General features: G+C 39.9%; 1 protein-coding gene across 2 annotated transcripts in view; it reads right to left on the minus strand.

Moving 5' to 3' along the window:
• RABGAP1L (RAB GTPase activating protein 1 like) overlaps window positions 1–22,563 on the minus strand; it is a 770,846-nt gene that overhangs the window by 217,477 nt on the left and 530,806 nt on the right. For both annotated transcript variants that reach the window (XM_044267366.1, XM_044267367.1), the window contains exon 18: window positions 2,572–2,613. In XM_044267366.1, the coding sequence (XP_044123301.1) occupies window positions 2,572–2,613 (42 nt within the window). The remainder of the gene's footprint in view (window positions 1–2,571; window positions 2,614–22,563) is intronic.

A 22,563-nucleotide genomic window follows, 5' to 3' on the forward strand; every position in this document is an offset into this window, starting at 1 on the left:
TAATTCTGAGTGATCATCTCTAATCTATTATAATATACTATACATAGTGACTATAGACTATTTCATATAGCAAATGAATTAGACTGGGAGAAATGAAAGGACACTGCCAATATCCTGGATGATCTGATGACACCCCCTACTATAATGAACCATTCCTTTAGCTCAATGGCTTTCTAACTCCTTGGCAGACTATTTCTAACTCAAAAGAAAGTGGCTCCCATTCAGAAAGCAGGTGTCTTTAAATCATACTGAGCAACAGAGACCTTCACTTATATTTATACTGTTTAAAAATATACTAATTCCAGCTTTGCCATTACTAAGACAAAAGACTTTAGGCAACCTGAGGCCTTGGCTCCCTCAGTTATAAACTGCAGGAGAGAATGAAGTAGTTTTCTCTTGTTAACACAATCCACAGTTCTCTTACAAGTAACATCTGGACATTTAACGTAGGCTAATGGATTACTTATGCTGTGTTCATAAGCTCTTTGAACTACCCCTAAGTTTGTTATTTTTATGCAAAACAAATATACATTCTTCTATGTGGCTTATTAGATTGGAAGCTAAATGCTAGTTACTTTCACGTATTTTGGGATATTCTTTTTCTGGGTGGAGGCAATCAGATCAATTTGGTACACTTCAATTCAGCCTATATATACTGTCTCTAGAGGGGTCAGCTCCAGGATTCAGGCAAGGAAGGGATATAAATCTCCCAATAGTAGTGACAAAGCTCTCCTTTTAATCTTCTCTAACTAGGCAAATTCTGCAAGATACTAGATAAGCACCCATGTATTTCTAGAGAGGATTCAAAAGCCTTTCTGCCCAGTGGCCAGAGAATGTCCTCTGCACAGGCCATATCTGGGTTAACATGAGGAAAAATGCAATCACGCCAAAAAAAATCTGTCAATCAGGAAGCTAATTTCTCAGATGGATACAGTATTACTCTGACTATAGTTCCTATATCCAGACAGGAAATCTGGGGTTAACCCAAAAGACAGACTTAAGTGTGTGCTGAGAGCACCAGTAAAGAAGGGTCACCAAAAAAATAAGGAAGTTGCATTTTGGGAAGGATAATATCTGAGGCTTAAAAACAAATTAGACATGATAGGAAAAATCATCACTTTGTTGGACTTCCTTCTTATACTTACTTTATGACAAAGTATTGTTTTTAGTCTGAATTACATAATACTGTCACTGCTTAGGCATTCTAAAAGTCTCATTCCAGCCCTATACTGAAAAGCATCTTAGAAAGTTTTAATTCGTCCCAACAACAACAACAACAAAAAAATTAGAGGGAGAGATCCAGGACTTCACTAAAACATACATGCACATATGTTTTTATTATTTTACTGAAATTTTTTAAAATATCTTCCTAACTTCCAAAATAACTTTGGCATAAGAATTATTCACATCTTAACTCCAAATGATTTAATGAACAGTTTAAAGTACAATTTATGAACTTCACAAAAAACAAATGTTTAACATAATAAGGGGTGAGGAGTACACCCCACTTCTTGATGTACATTGGAACCATATACGTCATGTCTTGGTTCTGGATCAAAGTATTTTGATCCAGAGGCTCTCCTAAAATACCAAGCAGCCCTCTGAAGACCTCTTGTCATTATCTTTTGGGAAATTTGGAAGAATGATGGGGAATCTAGAAAGTGAGTTACCTTGTGAATACAAGAGTAGTCACAATAATGATAGCTGACATTTATTAGGCAATAGAATTTTCTAGACACTATGTTAACTATTTTTTATGTATCATCGTACTGAATTCTTACAACAATCCCAGAAATTAGTTTCTATTATTATCTCAAAACTCAGAGTCTGAGCCCTTAGAGTAATTTACCCAAGGTCACAAACCAGAGCTGAAATTAGAAACAAAGCTGTCTGGGTCCAGAGTCTGCAATTTTAACAACTACGTTTTACTGGGAAGAGGTGGGCCTGCATTTTGTTTTAAATAAATAAGGCAATTATCGCCTTAAGTAACAATGTCACCTCTGACTGAAAGACAAAAACTGACTGGATTACTTTCACCAATTTTGCAGCAAATGTCTTGCTGTTACCACACCGTTAAAGCTTCATTGATACATTGATATAAAATTCAACAAGGTAATTATAATTGAATTCTAAAGTGTCTTGTAAATCCCTAGCTGTTGAAGTGCAAATTGAAATGTAGCAGTTTCTTTTTTAGTCAGTATACTATAAAAGCTTTCTAATAATTCAATTCTAGGTTTAGGTACCTCCAGGGATGTTATTGTGGTGAGAAGTATTTTAAGAAAAAGGCTGGCATCATTCTGACAAAAAAAACAGGTTTTAACTTTTTCTCTTACATCATCCAACTCGTATGAATGAAAACAACCTTACGTGTTACTGAACGGAGTGCTGGGATAGCAAAATTAAATAGATGGTAAGAAAAGTACAGAAACAAACTCTAAATAAACAACAAACAACAAAGGATGGAAGGAGAATCAGAGTTCCTCAGGGAAGTCTTTTTTGGGATTCAAGAATCCAGACCCAGTCAAAGGCTAATTTGAATTTTGCCCAATTTCAAGATCAAAACAGACTTACCTTTAGGAGCGCCAAGGCTACATTAAAGATTATATTCAAACCCTGAAACAGAAAAAGAGTCCAAATTAATATTGCTACATCTATCATTATTTTCGTCAGTATTTTCCCATCCATCTTTACTGAAATCCCTACTTGCTTTCATCTTCACATACAATAATAAACCATGAGATTTTTTTTTTTTTTTGAAAGGTACTTTCCTTTCTGAGAGGCTTACTGCAAATTTTTGGTGCTACTTAATGTTCACATAAAATTGTTGTTTCTACAATAAATTACTTTCCCTCAATCCTTCAATAAATTATTCAATAAACTATTTTTCCTTCAATTTCTGGATTATCTTCATGAGTCTACAGTTTGTGAAAGTTAAGTTTTTTGATCAAGGTGGCAGTGATGCAGAAGTCTAACATTATTAATCGAAATTCCCAAGTCCCAGTATGTACATCTTGGTTAAATGGCCAGCAATAGACAAAACAAAACAAAACGAAACAGTGTTGCTGATAACTGGGACAGATTATGTGAGGGGAGTTGTAAGCATCACACTGGATTTCCACTACTGTTCTTATTATTTTAGTGTTTGCTTTCAAGTAGTATTTGTACAACTCGAGGTGTAATTAGGGGCTATGTGTTAGACTTTCTTTTCCTTTTTTTTCTCAAGGAAAACCAAATATCTCTTTAGGAATACACAAATTAAACAGCTTGTTAAGAAGATATCCTGGGGGGCGCCTGGGTGGCTCAGTGGTTTAAGCCTCTGCCTTCGGCTCCGGTCATGATCTCAGGGTCCTGGGATCGAGCCCCACATCAGGCTCTCTGCTTAGCAGGGAGCCTGCTTCCCCCTCTCTCTCTGCCTGCCTCTCTGCCTACTTGTGATCTCTCTCTGTCTATCAAATGGGTAAATGAAAATCTTTAAAAAAAAAAAAAAAAAAAAGAAGATATCCTGGAACTGAATTTTGAGCTCTGAGTTCAGCCCCGTGACTCTAAAGAGCTGTTGAGATGTTAAATTCAAAATATAGGAAATCTTAAATGCTCAAGATGACACAATGAAACAAAGTTGCCATGAAATATGCTCTTTCCTTGCCATGATAATCATCATACATGAGAAGAAAGATCTTTCAAGTATGAGTTGACACCAGGGTCTCTACACGTGCCCTCTTCATCTCAGTCACAAATACAGTCTGTCTGCCTTTTGGATACGGAGCTTGTGCCAGGTGTATTACGCAGAGAACTTGTAACAAACCATTTTTTCCTGTCTCCAAAATCAGAAGTGAGGATTAAGACTAGATACTCAGAATGAATTCTTGTTATGATCTGCTGATCTTTCATAGTCACCTACCTAAAATATGATTTAAGGGAAGAAGGGATGAATGAGAAATACAAAATATTTCATTGGAAGTTTGGGGTTTATTCAGTTAATTCTTTAAGAAACCAAAAGCAGCAGAAAGTGTAACAAGGCCAAGAGATAAAACCAAATCAACACAGATCATTACCACACCATGCAATGAGTCTGGACTAGTTCTGATCACAATTTAACAATTAGAAAAAGGAAGACTACTGTAGATCAAAAAACTTGGGTTAATATTAAGCAAAAAAAAATTTTTTTTCTTTTTAAGATTTTAAGTAATCTCTACACCCAATGTGGGGCTTGAGCCTACAACCCTGAGATCAAGAGTGGCAAGTTCCACTGACTGAGCCAGCCCGGTGCCCCCAAATTTGGCTTCCTCATCTACTAGCTGCCGCCCACTGCTGCCCAAACCTTCAGTCTAAACCTGCAGGCCTGCCCCACATGCCTGGCAGTGGTGAACTGTTACAACCTGAACGCTTATCAACCTGCCATTAGGACTAAGTCCACAATGTCTCTGGATCTTGTTTTTCTAGTCACTGATCAAAAATGTAAGCCCCGCTCGTCTCCAGTTCTCTAATCCTTACTATGCTCTGGTCCCTTCTCCTAAATCAGTCTGCCACCCCACTTCTCCCTCCCAAATTCCTTCCATGTTCAACCAGCTGTGCTGTATTCTCAACCTCTTTGCTGTCAGAGGAATAGTGAAATCTCACTAATTCTCTAACAACATCTATTGTGATCCCATTTTTCAGAATGTGCCTAAGGTCAAAAATGCATATTTAGTAGAAGGCTAGGATCCCCCAAACCTTTAATGTCTAGTTTAAGGGAATTTTCACCATTCAGTACTGGTATAATATACATAGTAAGTGCTTATTTGCGGACCAAATGATTAAACTATACTACCTATCCCAAAATTTATGAGATTTATTCCTTTCCCTGTGGACCCAACTAGACCAGTTTATAGAGTCATCATCAAATCACAGTAAGAAACCGTTTTCTTCAATTATCTCAAAGTCAAACAATTATTGAACAAGTGACCTATGAAAAACACCAAGAACTTAGAAATTTAAAAAAAAAGACCTCTGAATAATCAAAATGCTCTAACACCACAAAAATTTATTCAAGTTTTAATTTCATATGCAAGTCAAATTACTTTGGTGATATGGTTTTACAGTTTATAGATATCAAAACTAGCAAAGTAAAAAACAAAGTGTCTGGTAGATGGGATTAGAGACAAACAGCCTACAGAGATAACTGTCAGAACTAAACTATTATATCTGACAGAAATAGAAGATAACACTTTTCTAAAAACTACAAAACAAACAGTTGATCTCTGTGTGTCAAATAAATAAAATCTTTAAAAAAAAAAAAAAGTGCAGCACCACACACAGGCTGATTTTAAGATGATAATGTCAATGCCAGCTTTGGTCCTCAGACTCTTAGCCAACAATGAAGTGAATTATTAGGGAACAACCCTTCACTTTTTCAAGCTACCATGAACTAAATCCTCTATTGTTACTTTATTGTCCATCCACTCTTACAGGATCCAACTGGTGACTAACTGAACTAAAATATATTTATTGAAATACATTTTTTTAAAGACTGATTTATTTATTTGCGAGAGAGAGAGTGAGCGAGGTGGGGGGGAAGCGGTAGGCACAGAGCAGGAAGGAGAGAGTTTTTTTTTCTTTTCTTTTCTTTTTTTTTTTTTAAGATTTTTTCTTTATTTATCTGACAGAGATCACAAGTAGGCAGAGAGGCAGGCAGAGAGAGAGGAGGAAGCAGGCTCCCTACAGAGCAGAGAGCCTGATGCAGGGCTCGATCCCAGGACCCTGGGATCATGACCTGAGCCGAAGGCAAAGGCTTAACCCACTGAGCCACCCAGGCGCCCCAGGAAGGAGAGAGTTTTAAGCAAACCCCACATGTGTGAAGCTTGAGCAGGGCTCGATCCCATCACCTGAGCTGAAGCCAAGGATCAGACACTTAATCAACTATGCCAACTATTAGTATATGTATATCTCTATCTATCTATCTATTTAAAGATTTTATTTATTTATTTATTTATTTATTTATAAAAAGATTTTATTTATTTATTTGACAGAGAGAGATCACAAGTAGGCAGAGAGGCAGGCAGAGAGAGAGGAGGAAGCAGGCTCCCTGCTGAGCAGAGAGCCCCGATGCGGGACTCGATCCCAGGACTCTGAGATCATGGCCTGAGCCGAAAGCAGCGGCTTAACCCACTGAGCCACCCAGGCGCCCTTTATTTATTTATTTATTTGAGAAAGGGAGCAAGCACGAGAAGGGAGAAGGTCAGAGGGAGAAGCAGACTCCCCATGGAGCTCGGAGCCTGATGTGGGACTCGATCCTAGAACTTCGGGATCATGATCTGAGCCAAAGACAGTTGCTTAACAAACTGAGCCACCCAGGCACGCTGATGAAATATATTTTAAAAAGAAAAAGATGTCATCCATTTCAAAATGCCTCCCCTTTTCAGGAATATGTAATTGGCAGCAATTTGTTGGGTACTGAGGGGTAAACAAGTGTTCCTAATGGGACTCCAAGAGTAAAACATTTGGAGAACTATTAAGGATAAAAATAACAAGTAAATATATTGTTATGGCTCCTTATTATTTATGGTACAAGGTCAAACTCCAAGTGCAAGATAATAAATAAGAGCCAACATCCGCTGAAAATTTTCTATGTGCCAAGAGCTGAATTAATCACAGTGAAAACATGCCCTTATTTACTCCCACGACCCTAAATTCTATTTTAATTTCTATCCACACTAAGACGCAGCCAAAGTAAATTTCCCAAGGTCACACAGCTACAAAATGGATTTTAAACAAAGCAGTGCAGTTCTAGAAGTCATTCTCTTAACTGCCAAGTTAGAGAAGATAGCCCAGTGAAGAAGTGAATGAATGAATAAATCCCTTAGTTGGGGTTATTTAATGGGCCCTCTAATTCCTAAAGGATTAAAGTGATTCCTTCCATTTAAAGTAAATTTTGAATGCAGAGGGTAAGGAAGATTAACAAATAGGTGACTTCTACCAAAACCAAATCTTATTATTTGCCCGGTATCCAAAACACTTTCCATACACAGCTGACTGCTTGCAGGATGTGAGGCCATAGAGACTCAGCGTTCCCTGGCAAAAAGGGTCACCACCTTCCTTGAGTGACAACAGACTGAGATCGGTCTTATGTGCATGAAGAAGTGGCTCCTTAACTGATTGGGAAGCTGCCGTTTCAAAATTCAATCACAGCCTGGCAAAATCTTCACTTTGAAGAACACCTACAAGTAATTGCCCCAAATTAAATAATCTCTACAAAGTGTAATCTCTCCAAAGTGCAGATCGTTGTGTTCCTGGGTCGGCCAACAATGGAGCACCCACAATGCTGCATGAAGAAAGGCTGACAGCAGAGCACTCACTGAAACAAAGACACGGAACATTTGGCTCTGATGAGCAGGCAATTGTGGGCTCAGAGGGGGCTGACAGATTGTGTGAGAAGCTGTCAGAAACTTCGCTGACAGCGCCAGGAGCGAGTGCTGAAGACAGAATGCCGAACGGTGCCAAGTGCGCGTCAGCGCCTGGGTCCTTCGGGATCAAAACAAAAGGGAAATAAATAGTATGTGGAAGTGGAAATCCTAACAACAAGGCAGCGAGAAATGATCAAACCAGAAGTGGCTAAGGTAACTGCAGCAGGCCCACCAGACAAGCACAGCTAAAGCCAGAGGAAACGTGTTCTGCCCCTTCTGAACCAAACAGCATGGCACCAACCATCCCAGGAAGGAGCAAGGACTAAAGGAAATACCATATAAAAACCCTATCAAAGGAACTGAGCACTTGCTAAGTACACAGTAAATGCTAGCATATATTATTAGGTCTGCATATTTATTGCTTTTCATATCTGCTTATCAAAGTTTTTTTTTTAAAAGATTTTATTTATTTATTTGACACAGAGAGAAAGAGATCACAAGTAGGCAGAGAGGCAGGCAGAGAGAGGAGGAAGCCGGCTCCCTGCTGAGCAGAGAGCCCGATGCGGGGCTCCATCCCAGGACCCTGAGACCATCACCTGAGCCAAAGGCAGAGGCTTTAACCCACTAAGTCACCCAGGTGCCCCTCACTTTTTTTTTTTTTTTTTTTTCCCGAGAGAGAAAAAGACAGAGGAGGGGCAGAGGGAGAGGATGAGAGGGAATCTCAAGCAGGCTCCATGCCCAGTGCAGAGCCTGAGGCAGGGCTTGATCTCACAACCCTGAGATCATGACCTGAGCCGAAATCAAAAGTCCGACACTTGGGGAACCGGGGTGGACCAGTGGGTTGAGGGGCTGGCTTTTGATTTCAGTTCAGGTCATGATCTTAGGGTCCTGGCATATGCTTATAGATTCTCTCTCTTCCTTTCCCTCTGCCCTTCTTTCAACTCATGCTCTCCCTTGCTCTCAAATAAATAATTAAATGAATAAAAACAAATAAGTAAAATAAAGTTTAAAAAATAGGGGAAAAAAAGAGTCAGATGCTTAACCGAGCCTCCCATGTGCCCCTTTATATATATTTTTCACTTAATTCTCTCAATAATTCCATGGGGTAGGTGTCACTGCCACCATTTTAGAGATGAGGAAACTGAGGTCCAGAGATATTCCTCTCTCAGTAAATTGTAAATCCAGGTCTAGAACTTATGTCTGTCAGGAAAAAAAAAAAAAACAACCCAAAACAAAAAACAACAACTCCATAGCTTTTTCACTAATTCTATCTCTACTGCAACAAGACTTTTGTTGGCCATCTGTGATGAATGAAGCAATATCATCATTCTTTGACATTTCTCCCATTGAGAGGTTGGGTCTTTGTCCTCGCTTCCCAGATTGGGGCAGACTGTGCTACTGCTTTGATCAATAGAATATGGTAGAAGTGAAGCCATGCCCATATTCTGGGCCCAAACCTTAAGAGTACAAGCTTCCGGGGCGCCTGGGTGGCTCAGTGGGTTAAGCCTCTGCCTTCGGCTCAGGTCATGATCTCAGGGTCCTGGGATCGAGCCCCATATCGGGCTCTCTGCTCAGTGGGGAGCCTGCTTCCTCCCTCTCTCTCTGCCTGCTTCTCTGCCTCCTTGTGATCTCTGTCTGTCAAATAAATAAAAAATCTTTAAAAAAAAAAAAAAAAGAGTACAAGCTTCCATGCCTCACCTCCTGCGGTGCTCCCTCTGGAAGGCCAGCCTCCATGTAAGTACAGTTGTACTTAGACCCCATGCTGTAAGAAGCCAAACACAGAAAGGAAATGCCCCGCAGGACGAGATGCCATCCATAAGAAACACAGGGCCGGGATCACCCAGGGGCCAGATATGTGAATGAAGAAGTCATCTTGGAAGTGAATCTCCATCCTTAGGTGCCCCAGTTGCTCTCATGTGGATCAGAGATAAACCACACAGCTGAATCTTTCCGAAATTCCCGACTTAGGAAATTGTGAATAAAATTAATGGCTTTTCAAAACCTTTCGTTTTGAAATAATTTCAGATTTAGAAAAAATTCTGCCAAAGTAGTGCCAAGAAACTGTGCATACCTTTAACTCGGCTTCGTCAAATGTTAACAACCTACATAACCACAGCACAACTATTAAAACCAAGAAAACAGTACTCAGATTTGGTCGAATGTCCCACTAATGTCCTTTTCTGGTCCAAGATTCAATCCTGGAACATATATTACATTACATTGTCTTATCTCCTGAGTCTTCTTTTATCTACAACAGATAGCTGATGACAGTCTTTGTCTTTGATGAACTAGATACTTTGGAGGAGTACAGGACAGTTATTTTGTAGAATGTCCCACAATTTGATTTGTCTGTTGTTTCTCTATGATTAAATTTAGACTATGTATTCTTGGCACAAATAACACAAAAACAATGTTGCATCAGGGCATCGTAACAGAAAGCTATATAATACATCTAACTCCAAAATCAGTTTTTGTTCTGTTTTTTAAAGATTTTATTTATTCACTTGACAGACAGAGATCATAAGTAGGCAGAGAGGCAGGCAGGGTGGGGGGAGGGGGCAGGCTCCCTGCTGAGCAGAAAGTCTGATGCGGGGGCTCAATCCTAGGACCCTGAGATCATGACCTGAGCCAAAGGCAGAGGCGTAACCCAATGAACCACCCAGGAGCCCCAAAACCACTGTTTTAAAGCCACTCCGGTTCCATTCACCTGGTACCATCAGGTAATCAGAACAGAACCCCTTTGAGCTCTTCTTTGGGCAAAATAAATTTCTTATTTCTGTGGTCTGAAAAATAATGCATTTTTCCATGGGAAGAAGATACCAACAGATAATTACTATGCAAATATAAAGACATACTGGCTGCTCTAAAACATTGAGTTCTAGTTGCAAGAATAGTGTAACACGTTAGCCAAAAGGTATCTTACTTTATTCTCATTCTCATATTGTAAGCTCCTCAAAAATTCCATCTCTTAGGCTGACTAAATAATGGAGTTTGATGGAGTACCCAGCAAAATGATGTATTTTAGGTTTGGGTTTCTGTTTCGGGATGCCCACTAGAGGTCAGGATTGCAGCACTGAAAACCAAGCAGAAGCTTTAAAAAGATTTCAGGGACCTTCACAACAGCCTTGCATATAAATTCAAGTCCTAATATTTTAAAACCCCTATGGCTAAGTCCTCCCTTATGTCTACTACCCATTTACTAATATGTACAAACTATAACAAAACTTGTACGGTTCCAAACTTCCCTTTCCCTAATTTTATTATATGTTTTCCATTTTTATTATAGACACATTTGGTAGTTTTTTCATGAGTAGGAGTTCAAGAAAGTGAAGGGACAGACATAATCTATGAATGCATCTATCTAGTTGTAGGTGATTTTTTTTTTTTTTAATCTTTGCTTGACTTACATTTGTTTCTGGAAGTGAAGTACTAAATAAAGGTCTATCAACAAAGTCTGATTCCTTAATTAGGAGTCACCCTGGGAAAAATACTTAGTGGTTCATGAAATCTGAATTAAATAAACCTTTTAGAAACAAAAGAGAAAAAATAAGAGAAATAAGCTAAATTCCAGGTTTTGACAAATATTTTTAAATCTGTGTGCTACCAGGCATTCTGCAAACTACCTAGTATATACAATCACTTGTATGTTTACACTGATGGATAAGTCACTTCTCTACAAAGGGACTACCAAGCTAGGATTGGAGATAAAGATATAAATTGATAACACATTACCCTTGGCTAACAAAGGAGAGGTGTGACCTGGAAAGCACTTTATTGTTCCCATGAAGGTGCCTTATTGTTGATGAACACGGGCAATTACCCTCCTACTCCCAATCCCCTAATGTAATGATGAGCCTTGGATTATACTGTCCTCCAGCCACAGTTGTCAGTCAACCGTCCCAGGCTGTGGGGATGTTCTTGATGCCCTTCGTACAGATCGTACAGACAAAGACTTCTACCAATTCCTAATGACCAGCTGATCTCGATCCGCCCCTTCCTCCAGTCTCCTGCTAGAGTCTCCATTGACTCAATTTATCCAGAAGCCAGAAGGTATGGGAGCCTTGCTATTAAGAGTTTTATACCTATACTCTTCCTAAATTTTCATTTGTTTTTTAAAAATATTTATTTGTTTATTTGAGAGAGAGAGAATGAGCAGGGTTAGAGGGAGAGGGTTCCCCGCTAAGCTGGGAACCTGATGTGGGGTTCCATCCCAGGACCCTGGGATCATGACCTGAGTCATAAGCTATCCAGGTGCCCCGTTATACTCTTCATAAAAAATACTAAAAATGGGGACACCTGGGTGGCTCAGTCAGTTAAGCAGCTGCCTTTGGCTCAGTTCATGATGGATTGAGTCCTGCATTGGGCTCCTTGCTCAGAGGAGAGCCTGCTTCTCTCTCTGCCACTCTGCCTGCTTGAGCTCTCTGACAAATAAATAAATATCTTTAAAAAATACTAAAAATAATCTTTAAATGTCCCCAAACAACTTAATCTAAATTCAACAAATATTTATAGAACACAACTGTGTATTCAACATGCATGGAGGTGTTCTGAAAATTTTAGAAATATATTGGGGTTTTTGGGTTTTTTTTAAGATTTTATTTATTTGACAGAGAGGGAGAGAGAGAGGGAGATCACAAGTAGGCAGAGATGCAGGCAGAGAGAGAGAGAGGAGGAAGCAGGCTCCCTGCAGAGCAGAGAGCCCCATGTGGGGCTCGATCCCAGAACCCTGGGATTATGACCTGAGCCGAAGGCAGAGGCTTTAACCCACTGAGCCACCCAGGCACCCCAAGAAATATATTGTTAAAAAAAATCAATACAGGGACGCCTGGGTGGCGCAGTTGGTTAAACGACTGCCTCCGGCTCAGGGCGTGATCCTGGAGTCCCGGGATCGAGTCCCACATCAGGCTCCCAGCTCCATGGGGAGTCTGCTTCTCCCTCTGACCTTCTCCTCGCTCATGCTCTCTCTCACTGTCTCTCTCTCTCAAATAAATAAAATAAAATCTTAAAAAAAAAAATCAATACAACTGGGGAGGCAAGTCACATGCAAAGGTTAGAGAATAGAGCAGTATTCAGTTACAATGGGTCAAGTTACTTTGCTGGGGCTCCCCATGATTATACACCTGCAGAAAAATGCAACAGGAAATCAAAATGTTTGAGTGTGAAGTCTTCTTTGGAACTTGACCTAATTACAACTGATGAACTAAAACAAGATGGCAACTAAGGTTTTCCCTTTGCAAGCTAAAGCCATGGATTTTGTGGGTAGTGCCCAATTCCCACAAACCCCTCCTTTTCTTAGTGATCTCAGAGCTGTGGGGAGATGAAAAGTAGGTTCTTCTCAAGGAACTCCCCCATATTAGACCATGCCCTGAGTCTCTGGACCTTATTACATGTTTTCTCTGCTTGGAACATTCCTTTCTCTTTGCTTAGATATTCCTCTCTTTCTCTAGGTCTGAGTTTAGATGCTAATTCCTCTGAGGTTTTCTTGGTCTTCCATAATTGTGTTGGGTATCCCTTATCTGGGCTCTTTATTTTTTTTTTTAATTTTAAAGATTTTATTTATTTGACAGAGATCACAAGTAGGTAGAGAGGCAGGCAGAGAGAGAGGGGGAAGGAAGGCTCCCTGCTAAGCAGAGAGCCCCATGTGAGGCTTGATCCCAGGACCCTGAGATCATGACCTGAGCCGAAGGCAGAGGCTTAACTCACTGAGCCACCCAGGTGCCCGTATCTGGGATCTTTAAAAAAATACCCTGGGCTGTCCGTATTACAGACTCATCCACTGCTATGTAACTACTCACTCACCATTCTCTGCATCCCTGTCAAGTTATATGATGGGAGAACCCTGCCCGTTATTGGTGTATTTCTATCACTCAGGACACTGCCTGTAACAGATTAGGTATCAATATTAGCTGAATGAATAGGTGAAATGAATAGGATTGTTGGGATCAATGAAATAGCTTTAATGAGAATGAAAAATCATGAAATGATGGGGCACCTGCGTGGCTCAGTCATTTAAGCATCTAAATCTTGATTTCAGCTCAGGACATGATAAATCATGGTCCTGGGATACAGCCTTGCATCAGGCTCTGGGCTTAGTGGGGAGTCTTGCTTGAGATTCTCTCTCTCCTTCTCCCTCTGTCCTTTCTGTCCATTCTGTCTCTCCCTCTCCCATAAGTAAATCTTTTAAAAAATCATGAAATGTTCCTCAAACTAGTTTTTTTCCTATAATTTCTTGATAGAAGTTACTTTGTTGTTGTTAAGCCTCATGTTCAGGTTATTTGGCGAGATAAACAAATTATGCTCCATTCTTTCTTAAATATGAAACATGGGCTCCTGAACAGCAACATTAAAATTCAGACATGTTTTCTTTCAACTTCTTCTACCCCAGAAGCTTCACTACTTCTTTCCGAATCTGAAAGTGGGGGTATAATACATCAGCGTGATATGCTCAGGAAAAGAAAACCAATCACATGTTTATCACTGTCTTTGGAGATAAGCAGAAGCTGATATTTTAAGCACTCTCAAAGCTGAATCATGGGGGAGAAAACCCAAAAACAACTCAAAAAATTGCAGTCAAATACACAGTTGAGAGGATTCAAAAGGCTCAACATACTGTATGTAATTTGCTTGGTGATGAGTCCAGTGAAAGGCGGGAGCTAGACTACCACCCCTGGGAATGCTCTGGATCCAAGGGGTGTGTTCTGAGGTTTGTGTCATGTGGGGAACCATTAATGAGTGTATTCACTTTTGGTGGCCCTTTCTCCTCCTTCTGTCCTCACGCAGTACATGGGTAAATGTTAGTGAAGCTTAAACACTAGGGACAACAGGGGCAGAAGTAATACAGGAAAGCACTCTAAGAGAGTTGGTTTTTTTGTTTTGTTTTGTTTTTTAGAGGGAGGGGATGTGGGGCAAAGGGAGAGGGAGAAAATCTCAAGCAGGTTCCACACTCAGCACAGAGCCTGATGTGGGGCTCGATCTCACAACCCTGAGATCATGACGTGAACTGAAATCAACAGCTAGACGCTAACCTGACTGAGCCACCCAGGAGCCCCTGAAAGAGAGTTTAAAAAGTTAAATCAGGGGAATAGCTGCACAGTTGCCTGCCATGTCTCTTTGAAGGTATGAGAAGGATGTTACTAGTTTTAAGAAACTAACAAGTTTTTGGTTAATCACCAGATGGGATTTTTTTCTTTTTTTTTTTTTCCACCTCTGCCCGCTGCCACTTATAGCCACTAGCAGCCTGGTCTGAATAGAAAATGCAGGTACTTGAAGAATTGGGATGACATATGCTGAAGACGGCCAAGGAGCCCTGGTTTCTTTCTGTCTCGGAGATACGTGTAGCCTCTTTCTGCTAAGAGCTACATGGCACTTAACACCAAACTAAACTAAACATAGCACCTCACAGCAGCCATACGTGGTAAATCTTAACTGCAACCATTTTATAGCATTTTATTGCAAAGAACTTCTGAGTGCACTGTGTAATTCAACTGTGACAATATCTGTCGGGTATAGAGGTTGATATTAATACCTCCATTTTACAAAAAAACCCTCAAATATGCTAGGTAGTTTATCCGAATTCACAGCATTAGGACTGGAATGACAAGTTTCCTGATTCTAACCCAGTTCTTCTACCCTTAGCTGAGTAGTTCACATCTCTGGTTATTTACTGGAATCTCCTGGGGTGCTTTGATAACACAATGAAGCAGAAGTTCCACCTCTGATCAAAGAAACAAAAATTCCTCGGGGGTACAGCCTGGCCGCTTGTATTTTCAAGAACTTCCCAGGAGTCTCCAATATGGATCCAGGCTGAGAACTGAGCATTACCTACAGTTTGCAAGCCAACTGCACATTAGAATCCCCTAGGAAGTTAGGATAACACCTCAAGTCTCATTTAATTGGTCTGGGAGAGGCCAGGTGGTCATAAGACAGCCAAGGGTGGGAATCACTGTACAATGCCTCTAACAAGCACATTGTAAAATTCTTTTCTTTTTTTTTAAGATTTTATTTATTTGACAGACAGAGATCACAAGTAGGCAGAGAGGCAGGCAGAGAGAGAGGGGGAAGCAGGCTCCCTGCTGATCCCAGGACCCTGAGATCACGACCTGAGCCGAAGGCAGAGGCTTAACCCACTGAGCCACCCAGGTGCCCCACTCGTAAAATTCTTTAACTCAAAGTCCTCTTATGGATATTTCATAATATTTAAAATGTTTCTAAAGGTCACCTCGGCAAAATTTTTAAAGTCAAACATCAAAACTAAGTGTCATTAAAAATAATATGTATTATAATTGTGTGTTCAATTAATTAAAACTTATGGAATCTAGCTGAAAATGATGATGATAATAGTAAAAATGACTAATATATTTTTAAGAAATAAGAGTGATATTGTGCTCAGTTTCATCTTTTTAGAACTTGTGGTCAGACAAATGAAGATGTTAAATAATCTCTCTGGAATCTAGTAACGCTGATCATACATTATTTAAAAAAGAAAACTAGACCACATTCAATTCTCTAATGAATACCCCTTTCAAGAGTATTCATATAGGTAACAGTCTACCAAGAAAAGAGAGTTGATGTTTCCCTATGGTAGTAAATCAATATATCGTATTTTATGCGAATTCTGCATAAAATTTTAGCAAGTACTTGAAATATCACATATTTATGAATTTTAAAAATGAATACGCAATGATGCAATCAGATAAAATGATGACCAAAAGCATGAAAGCTGGAAACACTACAGGTTGGTCTATATACCCCCATCAGATCATCTATAATCAGGAAAAAAAAAAAGAGTAGTCGCATGGAAAGTTGTAGTCGCATGGAAATAGTTCCTTATAACAAATTACACCAATGTCATCAGGGATTTATGTCTGTATGTATATGTGTATACACTGGTATACAATTGGTATTCTATTTTAAAAGGAAACTATAAAATCGGCTATTTGAAAATCTACAGGAAATACAAGGAAATGAGTTAAGCTTTATGAAAATGGTTAAGAATTGAAAGGGATAAAATTTGGCAGATTAATGATGAGAAAAGAACAGCATATAATGAAAGCTAGGCAACAGAATTTCAAGTTAGCAGATTAATTTCATGAAACTGATCATAAAAGAGATGTCCGGGAAAACAAACTATCAATATTTCTTCCTTAAATAATTCCACTGAGAATCAGTATCTGCTCATCAATTACAAATGTGTCCTCTAATTTTAACATAAATACACATTACTTGCTTGACCAGAAATCACATTCTGTACAAGAAGTGACAATATACATGCTTTCAAAAATAGTACTAATTTTTAACTGCAGTCCAAAAATTTAATCCTTGAGCAAAAAAACATTTTCAAAACAGAAATGACAAATTTTTAAGTGTAACAAAATATTCTGATAACCAATTAATTTTCCTTGAATACTAAAAACAGTTGTAAATTGAAAAAAGTCCTATTTTCTATAACTTTATGATATGTCTACACAGGCATTTTTGCACAGCAATCACAGTAATTTAGAATGTACTTTTCCTACTTTCACTTTTCCATTCATATATCAAGGATATGTAAAACCTACAACTCTGACCAGGGGTTATCACAATTGGACAATTACGCTTTTTTAGAAAGCAAAAAGTAAATGAGTTTCCAGTCTACTCTTTCCTTTTTTTTAAAAAAATAAAGATTTTATTTATTTATTTAGTGAGAGAGAGAGAGACAGAAGCATGCATATTGCACACCCGCAAGTGGGGGGGGCAGGGGAGGGGAGGCAGAGAGACAGAGACAGAGACACCCAAGAAGACTCCTCGCTGAGCGAGTAGCCCCATCTCACAACCCTGAGATCATGACCTCAGGGGAAATCAAGAGTCTGAGGTTCAACTGACTGAGCCACCCAGGTGCACCTCCCGTCTATTTTCATTGAAGTGCTATTATTTACGTAGTAAACCCTCTTGTGTTAGCAATGAGCTATCATGGAACAAAATATCCAGGACTTCAGGTACATAAAGTCATATTTAGTCATTTGACTACTTTAGAATGTAATTCAGCTCCCTCAAAATTATGTTAAGCTGTAAAATGGATGGGAGTGCTTGTTCCTTTATTAGGAGAGAACCAAGAGGAAGGTATCCACTTAAAGCAGGCAGATAATGAAATCCCTCATTAATGAAAGTTCTCTTCCTGGAAATCCTGGCCACACATCAAGAAATTATACTGGAGGGACGCCTCAGTGGCTAAGTGAGTTAAGCGCCTGCCATCAGCTCAGGTCATGATCCCAGGGTCCTGGATCAGGTCCCATACTGCGCTCCTTGCCCTGCAGGAAGCCTCCTTCTCCCCCTGTCTGCTGCTCCCCCTGCTTGTGGGCTCTCTCCCTCTCTCTCTCTCTGACAAATAAATAAATAAAATCTTAAAAAAAAAAAAAAAAAGAAAAATTATACTGGAAATCACAATTCCTTTTTTTTTTTTAGATTTTATTTATTTATTTGACACAGAGAGAGAGAGAGAGAGAGAGATTATAACTAGGCAAGAGGCAGGCAGAGAGACGGGGGAAGAGCAGGCTCCCTGCTAAGCAGAAAGCCCGATGCAGGTGGCTCGATCCCAGGACCCTGAGATCATGACCTGAGCCAAAGGCAGAGGCTTACCCACTGAGCCACCCAGGTGCTCTGGAAATCACAATTCTAACTCCCATAGTGAGGAAGAGATATCTTCACTTAAGAAAAGATGGAAGAATTAGTTCAGTTAATTTGGTCTGGGATCTACTAAATGACCAAACAAAAAACCTGTTAAGTGTGTAAACCTGGCGATTCACAGACCTGTACCCCTGGGGATAAAAATATATTGTATGTTCATTAAAAGTTAAAAAAAAAAAAAAAACAAGTTAAAAGTGAGAGCTATCACAAAGCAAAGAGACCTAATTAGCATCGGACACTGTAGCAACAAAAATAAATAGTTGTTGCAAACATTCTATAATTATAAGGAAAAACTCTAGAAGCACTGTGAAATTCATTCCTATTTAAACATAGTAAATTAAGCATACTATTAAACAATCTGGAAATTCACTGTAGAAATTGATTAATAATATAAACCAAAAAGTTTCAGAGAGGAGTTAAAATATCTGTACCACAGTTCTATTTCTGCCACTGACTGGCTTAGGTAAATGTCTCAACCTCCAGGAGTAAGATTCCTAAGTAATAAAACAGAGAGCACCAGTTAAGAATAACAAAGAGTGGGGGTGCCTGGGTGGCTCAGTGGGTTAAAGCCTCTGCCTTTGGCTCAGGTCATGATCCCAGGGTCCTGGGATCAAGCCCCACATCGGGCTCTCTGCTCAGTGGGGAGCCTGCTTCCTCCTCTCTCTCTGCCTGGCAAATAAATAAATTAAAAAATCTTTTTTTTTTTTTTTTTAAAGATTTTTTATTTATTTATTTGACAGAGAGAGATTACAAGTAGGCAGAGAGGCAGGCAGAGAGAGAGAGGAGGAAGCAGGCTCCCTGCTGAGCAGAGAGCCCGATGCGGGACTCGATCCCAGGACCCTGGGATCATGACCTGAGCTGAAGGCAGCGGCTTAACCCACTGAGCCACCCAGGCGCCCTAAATTAAAAAATCTTAAAAAAAAAAATAAAAAAAGAATAACAAAGAGCGGTTTGTTAAAAGTTCACTTCCTGGGTCCTATTCCAGGATGGGCATGAATATCTATTATGTATTTTAGCATCTCCACCCTATTCTACAAATTCTGATAATCAACTGGCTTTAGAAACCACTGGCTTTCATGTTTTGTTTATAAGAGTTAACAGAAGTCAAAGAAGAAAAAGTTAGAAATACTGGTATAGATCAAGCTAAGAAGAGCCTTCCACAGCAAATAAGTATTTCATTTCCTTATTCCAGGGTCCCTGTTCTATCTGTTGTCATTCTGCTTCTGTCCCTGCAACTCATTCCTCTGCAGTTGCTGGGGTGAAAGTTACCAGTAAAATGTCTTTGTGATTATTTCCTGAAGGCTTCCTGTCTCTCTAATTGGGACTTAATTTACCATGCTCCTTGCATTAAGGACCCCATTTCCTTCCTTCGAATGGCCAAATGACCAGAAAAGAAGTTCAGCTCTGAGTCATACAGTTAACAGGAGGTGCCTCAGTTTCTTCATAAACAGCACCTACCTCACAAGGCTGTTGTGAGGTTAAGTTAGTATATGCAACATACTTACAAACAATGCCAGACACACAGATAAGCACTCTATGTCTGAGCCCGTTATTACGGTAAAGTCCTCAAAACTGAACTTCCTAGAATTTTTATAAGAAACTTCAGGGGCGCCTGGGTGGCTCACTGGGTTAGGCCTCTGCCTTTGGCTCAGGTCATGGTCTCAGGGTCCGGGGATTGAGCCCCTTATCGGGCTCTCTGCTCTGCAGGGAGCCTGCTTCCCCCTCTCTCTGCCTGCCTCTCTGCCTACTTGTGATCTCTGTCTGTCAAATAAATAAATAAAATCTTAAAAAAAAAAAAAGGAACTTCAGTTCTTTAAGATCTCAATAAATTTGCTACATATTTTGATAAAAGCTGACCTATATATTTCTTCTATAACTTCTCGAAAAAAAATTCTCTTTCTCTTAATTAACCTGATCATATCAAGGACAAGGGAAAACTTAGGTCACTAGAAGATGGAAGTAGCTAGTACTTGAGGAGAAAAAGACCAAAGGATTAATAACCTTTAAAAGCTGATAGAGGAGAGGTGTTTACAGTTTCTGCTTCTGGAAGCTGACTAATTTAGTCTTTGGCATTTGTTCCTTAATCGTTAGTGGGAGTTTTAAAAAGTCACTTCACTAACTGAAACAGAGCTTAGTTGTGTGGACAATGTAGGAAGTTTGCTATGGACAGGCCAGCTTGCCTCTCTACCGGTCACCTCGGACAGATCTGGGCAGATCCCTGAGCTGGACAGGGTCTCCGGAGGTGCGTCTACTCAGGCCTAGAGATGTCAAGTCCCAGCCACAGGAAACAGACGCTGATAATAACCAGAGAATCTGAGGAAGATAACCAGGAAGCCAAATATCCCTCTGTTCCAATGTTTATTGGCTTCCTTGTGTGGATCTGCCTTACATCTAACTGCTGTTCCTTTGGCTATAGTATAAATTTACTTCCTTTTGTTCTGTCCCCAAAGGAAATGCGGAACACCTGGTCACAATTTTTCCATGTCACTGAAGATACTTTTGAAGGTTCCCTTTCCAAGATTAAATATTTTTTTTTTTAAAGATTTTATTTATTTATTTGAGAGAGAGAGAGTGTGAGAGAGAGCATGAGGAGCGAGGAGAAGGTCAGAGAGCGAAGCAGACTCCCCATGGAGCTGGGAGCCTGATGTGGGACTCGATCCCGGGACTCCAGGATCACGCCCTGAGCCGAAGGCAGTCGTCCAACCAACTGCGCCACCCAGGCGTCCCCAAGATTAAATATTTTTAATCTATCCTCATTTTTCCTAATTATAAATTCTTTTGTTGTTCAACTGTGAATTCTTTTTGAGACCTTCATAAATCTCCTCATACAAATAAAACTAGAGAGTATGCTGAAGAAATACCTTATCCTCAGAGTATTAAATTTAAGCCCTCAACCTAAACTGCCCACTCCTGCTTTGGGCTTTAGATAAGCCATGGGTCTAATAACCTTTCCTGCCTTACTTACATGAGCCCTCCTCTTTAATTTTATTTTTAAGTTTTTATTTACTTAAGTAATCTCAACACCCAGTGTGGGGCTCCAACTCACAACCCCAAGATCAAGAGCAGCATGCTCTCCCGACTGAGCCAGCCAGGCGCCCCAGTCCTCTTCTTTTAAATAAGGGCTATTTGTTTGAACTTCTTGTAGGCCACTTTCCAAGTGAAAAAATCCATGATTTTTTATGATTTAAATATAATAGAAATACCCCATTTTCTGTTTTCAAATTAAAAATGGACTGGATAGATTGCCAGAGGCATGGCTACCTTTAAGTTCTAGTTCACCAGAAGGTATAACAAGGAAGACAATGACATTACCATGGCAGCAGGGTCTGAAACCAAGGATTGTTTATAGAATATGCATATGGGGGCGCCTGGGTGGCTCAGTGGGTTAAAGCCTCTGCTTTCAGCTCAGGTCATGATCCCAGGGTCCTGGGATCAAGCCCCGAATCGCATCGGGCTCTCTGCTCAGCAGGGAGCCTGCTTCCTCCTCTCTCTCTGCCTGCCTCTCTGCCTACTTGTCATCTCTGTCAAATAAATAAAAAGAAAAAAAAAGAATATGCATATGGAACCTAGTCTTTTTAAGATGGGAGGAGTTTTCAGGAATCTTAGGAACTTAAAAAAGGGTGAGCTTATGACTAAAAGTAAAGATGGATGGCCAGGAATGGTATGGAAAAGAAAACTCTCAAGCTGAACACCTAAGGTACAACAGTTTTGTTTTGTTTTGCTTTGTCTCTCGGTTGGAAAAAATATTTGTCAAAAGGCATTCTCATCCATTTTCCACAAATGTTGAGAAATTTGGAGAACTAAAAATCCTGAAAAAGTTACCAAAGTAGAAATTCCTTCTCCAGACATCTTAAACAGGACAAATATTCATTTTAGAGGAATATCTAAGTGTCTGCAAACAGAACGACAGAGAAACCTGTCTGTGTAATTCCTAGTGGCTATCGTGACTTTCTAGTAGTCTCATGGCAATACTTCTGAGGACAGTGAGCTACACTAGGTAGCAGAAGGATGTCCTTAGGGAAGGTAGGCAGGAAGGGCAGTGTTGTTCTTTCAGTTAAGATTGAATTTGGTGGGGCGCCTGGGTGGCTCAGTGGGTTAAGCCTCTGCCTTCAGCTCAGGTCATGATCTCAGGGTCCTGGGATTGTGCCCCACATTGGGCTCTCTGCTCAGCAAGGAGCCTGCTTCCTCCTCTCTCTCTGCCTGTCTCTCTGCCTACTTGTGATCTCTCTCTATCAAATAAATAAATAAAAATAAAATCTTAAAAAAAAGATTGAATTTGGAAAAGGGATTCTGTCCATTAAAATTTTCTCTAGGCCATAATTTTGACTTTCATAATCAAATTCGTATGACCCCCAAGCCCAAATTTATTTCATGCCTATTTTAATCTCCTTTAGGACTCTGAAACTGTGTGACTGGGCCAAATGACCCTTCAAAAATAAAAAACATTCCTTCTCAGACAATATGTGGACAGACATTACATCCTGGTGAACCCACACCGGTACATTGGAAATGTGAGTATTCA

This window comes from Neovison vison, chromosome 10 (genome assembly GCF_020171115.1).
Source record: "Neovison vison isolate M4711 chromosome 10, ASM_NN_V1, whole genome shotgun sequence".
Taxonomy (NCBI): domain Eukaryota; kingdom Metazoa; phylum Chordata; class Mammalia; order Carnivora; family Mustelidae; genus Neogale; species Neogale vison.